Source organism: Rutidosis leptorrhynchoides, chromosome 9 (genome assembly GCF_046630445.1).
Source record: "Rutidosis leptorrhynchoides isolate AG116_Rl617_1_P2 chromosome 9, CSIRO_AGI_Rlap_v1, whole genome shotgun sequence".
NCBI lineage: Eukaryota > Viridiplantae > Streptophyta > Magnoliopsida > Asterales > Asteraceae > Rutidosis > Rutidosis leptorrhynchoides.
This window is the reverse complement of record NC_092341.1, coordinates 273,908,886-273,916,120: the sequence shown is the minus strand read 5'-3', so window position 1 is coordinate 273,916,120 and position 7,235 is coordinate 273,908,886. Positions and strand designations below refer to the sequence as shown.

The window sequence follows — 7,235 nt, the reverse complement described above, 5'->3', positions numbered from 1 at the left end:
TATTATTTAACTAAACGTTATTTACAACTAAGGCTAAAGCCCATAACAATCGATATACAAAATTAAAATACATATCAAAACGAGATTTGTAACGAGATGCAAAAACGTGAGGAGATCCGAGATAAATGGTAAGGCGGTAGAAGAGGTTACGTGCACCCAAGAGCAGTCCGAACATAGGGCATACTTGTTGTACAAGCAGCGCATGAATCCGGCTACAGTGCTAACTAGTAGCGACAAAGCAACCGAACCAAACTCATTTCGCCTTAAATTTGGCCGAGAGCATATGGGAGAAACTCAACCACATATATGCCGCGGGAACACAACACATTAGCCAATCCCAATTTCCTGAAAGCATTTGAATCGAAGAATAATGGGTACGAGGTCCATTGGTTCCAATCAATTATTGCCTTTTTATACCTATTTAAGAATCATTCGAAAGATTTAAGTTGAATTTCTTTGAAAATCCAATCACATGAGGATTTCTTGTTGGAGAAGGTAATGTTATTCTGGTTCTTCTAATTCAAATACCCGGTGACCCATTCAGTAGCTTGCCAAAGGTTCCTACCAAAAGAAGAATCGAACAAATGCCCGTTTCCAAGAAACGAAGCATTTAAATTGAGAGTAGGATGGGGGGCAATGTTCCACCAGTCGAAAACCTTCATCCAGAATTCTTTTGCTGTTTTACAAAGAATAATTGAATTCTCAACTGTTTCTTGATCATCGTCACAAACCGGGCAACGGATCGTTCCTAAGTCAAGTCCGCGCTTATCTAGTTCGACCTTAGTGGGAAGACAATTAAGCCTTGCCCGCCAAATAAAGAGCTCAACCTTTAAAGGAACAAGGTTGTTGCGGATGGTTCGAATAACAGGGTTTACGTTGCCCGAGACTGCACGGCTTAGGAGACGCGTGAGCAGGTTAACTGAGAATGATCCATTAGAGCTTAAGGTCCAAATTCAACCTTCACGACCAGAGCTGCAAGGTACAAAACTAGATAAAATGTTAGTAAGATTGGCAGTGTCCCCTAGTAGCTCCCTGAGATAGTATGGGACCAACACCAATTAGTAATGGCACAATTATCAACCCAACGCACGCGGTCGAAAATGGAGGCGTTTTGATTTGACTCAAGACGATACAACTTATGCAAGAATTCCCCAAGCCAAAGTTCATCCTAAAATCTAGTGTGGCTTCCATCCACGACTCTTTTTTTGAAAGAAAAATAAAAAGGAAGAATCAAGGTTCGAAAAGCTATTACCAACCCTTAGAATGATTGACCATGTGGAGGACATACGACCTCCCGAGGGGGGGGGGGGGGGTATGACTCCGTAATGCCCCCGTCAAGCCCATAAACGCTTTTGATTATTTGTGCCCATAGTGAGTTATTATTAGTTTTGAAACGCCATCACCATTTACCGAGTAGTGTTCGATTTTAATTGCTAATGAACCAATATTAAGCCCCCCGTTTTCATAAGGGAGTAAACACGAGTCCCATTTGACCCACGCCATTTTCGAGACATCACTTGAGCCCCCCTCCCCCCCCAAAAAAAAAGAAGCGACGTCTCAAACCCTCTAATTTATTAATTACACACGACGAGACCTTAAAAAGTGAAAAGAAATTTAAGAGTAGACTAGATAATACCAATTTAATTAGAGTGAGTCTCCCGCCGTATGATAACGATCTAGCCTTCAAATTCTCAAGTCTCTTCCCGAAATTATCGAACACCAGTTCCCAAGATTTTTCGTTGCTCATAGAAGAACCAATTGGTAGCCCAAGGTAGGAAATAGGTAGTGCACCCGCAATAAATCCAATGCATTCGGCTTTAGACCCTGTATCTTCTTTTGAGACACCAAGCCCATACAGACAATTTGTGTGAAAATTAAATATTAACCCCCAAGTTGCCTAAAGCATTTAAGAATTTTCATTAAGTTCCTCGCATTCCTCTTATACCATTTACCAAAAAATAACCTTTTGCCCGCGTATTGGAGGTAAGTAAGGCGGACATTTTCACTCCCGATTGATAAGCCAGAGAACCGATTGGAGGTAACCGCAGCTTTTGTAAGGTGGTTTAGGCCCTCGGCCACCATTATAAAAAGATATGGTGAAAGCGGGTCTCCTTATCTCACGCCCCTTTGTAGATGAAATTCCTTGGTAGGAGAGCCATTAACCAAAACCGAGATAGAAGCCAAGGAAAGACAAGCTTTAATCCAAGATCTACCCATTAATTCCATTATTTCCATCAAGAAATGCCAATTGATACTATCAAAAGCTTTATCGAAATCCAATTTGAACAAAAAACCTTTACCCTTTGTAGCTTTGATATTATAAAGTGCTTCGTTTGCAATCAAGATTCCATCTAAGATGTAGCGGTTTTTTATGAAGGCACTTTGCTCAATCCCGATAACCGAATATATGACCTGTTGTAGCCTCTTTGTTAAAACTTCGGATAGAATTTTATAGAAGCAACCGATGAGACTAATTGGGTGACAATCATTAAATCCTTGAGGGTCATTTTTTGGGGGGATTAAAGCAATAAATGAGGAGTTGCACCCTTTAGAAATTTCCCCAACATCCCAAAAACGAGTGAAAGCCGCTAAGAGATCATCTTTTACTGGGTCCCAATATTTGACAATGAATTTCATATTAAAACCGTCGAGACCCGGGGATTTTTCACCACCACAATTATTTATAGCGTCAAGGATTTCCGTTTCATTAAAGGGTAGTTCAAGACTCGATGCTTCCTCCGAGGATAGTCGTTTATAAAATGGTCCACGAAAACTAAACTGACTTGAACCTTGCTCACGAAACTGATCTTGGAAATGGTTCAAGGCTGTCGATTTGATAGTTCACGGGTCTTCTATCCACAAACCATTTGAGTTTATACCACGGATATTATTTTTATTTTGCCACCTTTTGATACATGAGTGGAAATACTTACTATTTTCATCACCTTCCGTAGCCCATTTTACTCTCGCTTTTTGCTTTAAAATATCCGCCTTCTCTTTGTCCTTTAGTAACCATTTTTTCCTTGAATCAAGCCACGTAGAGATCTCGGAGTCAGTTAAATCATGAGCGCCGACCAAATTTTCCCATTCTGCAACTTCTTTTTGTTAAGTATCAATTCCCTCATTTAGTTGACTATATTTCGGGTTGCATTTCTCTTTCAAAATCTCTTTTACATGTTTTAGTTTGTCGCAAAAAAATGCAATCCGCCCATGGATTTCTTTTAGCTATGCTCCATGCGGATTGATTAAGTCCTCGCTCTCCTCATCTTCAAACCAGCTATTAAAAATCCGGACCGGCCCCTGCCCAAAATCGTTGTTGGAATCTTTCAAAATGATTGGACAATGAACGGAGTATTTTCTGTCAAGAGTACATGCGGCAAGGTCCACCCATGATTTAATACATGATTCTGACACTAAAAACCTGTCAAGTTTACTATATTTCAACCCATCATCACTTATTCTAGTGAATTTCATACAACCTAGAGGGATCTCAATGAGTTGTGCTCTATCAATAAAATCATGAAACATTTTAGCCCCATGATCCATGAAAACACAATTCTTCCTTTCCGAATCCCGTCATACCTCGTTGAAATCTCTGCAAATAATCCAGTCTTCAATATTTACCTGCATAATATACTCAAGGCTTTCCCAAAACTTGTGTTTCCGGGAATCGTTATGCGGTCCATAATCGCTTTCTGTTTTTAATCTAACAATATTTTCCGTTTAATCGCTTTCTGTTTAACGGAACTTTGTAAGGAATCAAGTTTCAAGTTGGATATACATATATGTTTATGTAGTTATATATAAACATATATATATATATATATATATATATATATATATATATATATATATATATATATATATATATATATATATATATATATATATAGATATATATATATATATATATATCGTAATATAACATAGTTAATTTATTATATGGTTGCAAACAAGATGTATGGGTAATGGTAAATGCATTTGCAATAGTAAACGCGTATGTATATATCCATATTTGTATACTTTTATATGTATTTTGGGTGTTAGTGGATATATCCACTGATAGAAGTTTTTCATCTATATCTATATCCATTTAAGTTCATCCATATCCATTTAAATTATCCATATCCATCAATAGTTGATCGGGTGAATATTTATTGGAGCGGGTGACCATTTCCATCCATAATCCATGTGATCACTCAATCAATACTTCCACAAGTATCATTAATCTCATATCTTTGATGTATGCTTATGTGATGACCCGGGAATTTCCGACCAAATTTAAACTTAAACTTTATTCTTATTTGATTTCGACACAATAAGCAAAGTCTGTAATATTGAAATCTCAAAAACCTTGAACTGTGTTCATATATACATTTGACCTTTAACTGTTTTCGACGATTCACGAACCTATAAACGTAAATAGACATGTACATATAATTAACTATACATATAAATAATTATATATTGTAAAATAAATATAGTAGATAACTGATATATGATTTAGTTATTATGAAAGATAAATTATAATAACAAAAAAATTTATTATTAAATGATTTCAAACATAATTCGTCAATGATTAACAAAATATTAAATGTATAATGTTATACCTTGAGTTTAAATTGTTTTGATGTATATAATTAACACATCTATCTAAGTAATAAATCTGGTTATGTAAAACATAATTATGTATAATAATTTGAATGTACATATGATATATAAACATGATTACTATATGTATATTGATAAAATGTATGAAGATTATTATATAAGTATTAAATAACACATAATTAATAATATGTAATGTAAATATATTAAATTGAAAATAAAACATAAATGTTATACTAATATTACTTTCATTATTATCATTAAATATTAACATTAATGTTTGTATTGTTATTATCATTATATATTATATATAATATATTGAGATGAAAATTTAAAACATTTAAATTGTTATATCCTTATTATTACTAGTGTATTATTAGATATTAGTATTATTATTATTATTATTGAAAATTATTGTTATTATAAATTATTAATAATGTCATATTTATTATTAAAGTTATTATTATTAGAAATAATATAATTTATTATTATTATTATTATTATTATTATTATAAATGATATTATTACTATTTTTATGATTATTGTATCATTATTATTTATTATTATTAATATTAATATAATTATTATTATAAATATATATTAATTATATATAAATCATAATAAATAATACAGATTTGTAGTATCAATACCTAATCTATTTAAATTATATACTGGATTAAATAATATAGATAAAAACAGATTTCGTACACCATTACTTCACCATCTGATTCATATTTCTTGTTTCTTCCCTTTTTCTGTTTACTCGTGAAATTCAGTTAGAATAATTCAGGATACAAACAAGAGTCAATCAATTTTGTTAATACACAACTCGTTAATTAATCACCTACTTAAATTGTCATCTGTATATCAAAAATGAAAGAACAGAAATATGTATTTATTTCTTGAAAAATGTCGGTCCCTCTGTAATGCATCTTTTTAACCAAAATTCGATTTTAATTAAACTTCGAAATCTAGAAATGTAGAGTCATTAGGAATCCTCCATGTAAACAATCTACAAAACATCAAACCTCAATTCATTATATCAATCACGAATTTTCGAGTCAAAGGTTAAATTTCAAAAAGTCAAACAATGTGTTCATGAAGAAATTCATAGTTTTCTTGATGTTTCAAGAGCAATTGAGGATTTTGGAAGTTTACATGAATGATTTCCAACCAATTTCATGTTGTAACAATTATCTATAACAATCTCAAAATGTTAATCAAATTTTTTTTTTGTTCAAGTCGAACAGCAGGATGTCTCAGCATTTTTAAAATTTTTTTTTTATTCTCAAATCATATTAACAGAATCACTTATTGATTGTTATAAATATATTGAAGATTTTAAATCCTAGGTTGTTATAATTAATTGGTTTTGATTTGTGAGTCGACTTGTTGCTTTGATGAAGAAGATGGAAAATAAATAAATGCGGGTTATATTGTTTTATTTGGTGTACAAATCAGAAAAACAATTACGGAGTATTGGTTTGATGAGTGTGTCAGGATTCGAGAGGTCGTGGGTTCAATCCCAGGCGTGGGCAGTTATTTCTCTAGAACTCTTTTTGAGGTAGTTTACTATTTGTTATTATTATTATTATTATTGTTATTATTATTATTAATGTTATTATTATTATTATAAATATTATTGTTATCATTATTGATTATTGATATTATTATTATTATGCTTATGAATATAATTATAATTAGGATATAGAAGATGATAATAGAAAGATAACAAAATAAGATAATAGATAACTATGATTAAAATTGTTATTTTGATTATTATCGTTAACTTTAATATTAGTATTATTATCAAAATAGTTATTAGTTAAGGCTATATACATATGCAGATTATAAATACAAACATGTTTATAAAGATGATTATACTTGTAATTGAATAATGAGTTAAAATGAAATATTATTATTATTAATATCATTATATTATTAATCATTATTATTATTAGTGTTATTATTGACATTAAAGATTATGGATGATATTAGGAACATGAGTACGATAAGTATGCTATAAATAAAGATGAAATCGTTAGTTATGATAATAAATAATATTATGAATACGTAAGAAATCTAAATAAATTTATGGATTGTATAAGTATGTGTAACACATCTTTTATTATTAATACCAAATTTGTGATTTTTATCATTGCCATAATTATACTAATATTATTACTATTAGTAATATTATAATTATTATCATTTTTACCACTATTAATATTATTTCGATATTACTATAACTACTATTATTAATATACAAATTATATATATATATATATATATATATATATATATATATATATATATATATATATATATATATATATATATATATATATATATATATATTAAAAATATATTTAATACATATAACATAACAAAAATTAATATTTTTATATAACAAATTGAATAAATGACACACACACACACACACACACACACACATATATATATATATATATATATATATATATATATATATATATATATATATATATATATAAATAACATAACTAATAAAGTTATATATATAGATATAAATTTGATTGATTACGAATATGTATATTAAGAAATATACAAATGATATAGGTTCGTGAATCCGAGGCCAACCCTGCATT

General features: G+C 30.4%; 1 protein-coding gene across 1 annotated transcript; it reads right to left on the bottom strand.

The window, feature by feature from the left end:
* Window positions 1–515: 515 nt before the first annotated feature.
* LOC139868772 (uncharacterized) lies at window positions 516–2,082 on the bottom strand. The gene is made up of 4 exons (XM_071857115.1): window positions 1,953–2,082; window positions 1,637–1,833; window positions 1,404–1,527; window positions 516–919 (listed from the first exon to the last, which is right to left on the bottom strand). Exons 1-4 carry the CDS (start codon window positions 2,080–2,082, stop codon window positions 516–518), a joined length of 855 nt encoding a protein of 284 aa, XP_071713216.1.
* Window positions 2,083–7,235: the final 5,153 nt, after the last annotated feature.

Excerpts from the sequence above, each read along its gene's own strand:
- LOC139868772 (XM_071857115.1), bottom strand. The coding sequence starts at position 2,082 with ATGGTGGCCGAGGGCCTAAACCACCTTACAAAAGCTGCGGTTACCTCC. Across the intron at positions 1,834-1,952 it reads GGGCAAAAGGTTATTTTTTG|AAGATACAGGGTCTAAAGCC; the intron begins GTAAATGGTATA and ends GTGTCTCAAAAG. Across the intron at positions 920-1,403 it reads CGAACACTACTCGGTAAATG|TTAACCTGCTCACGCGTCTC; the intron begins GTGATGGCGTTT and ends GATCATTCTCAG.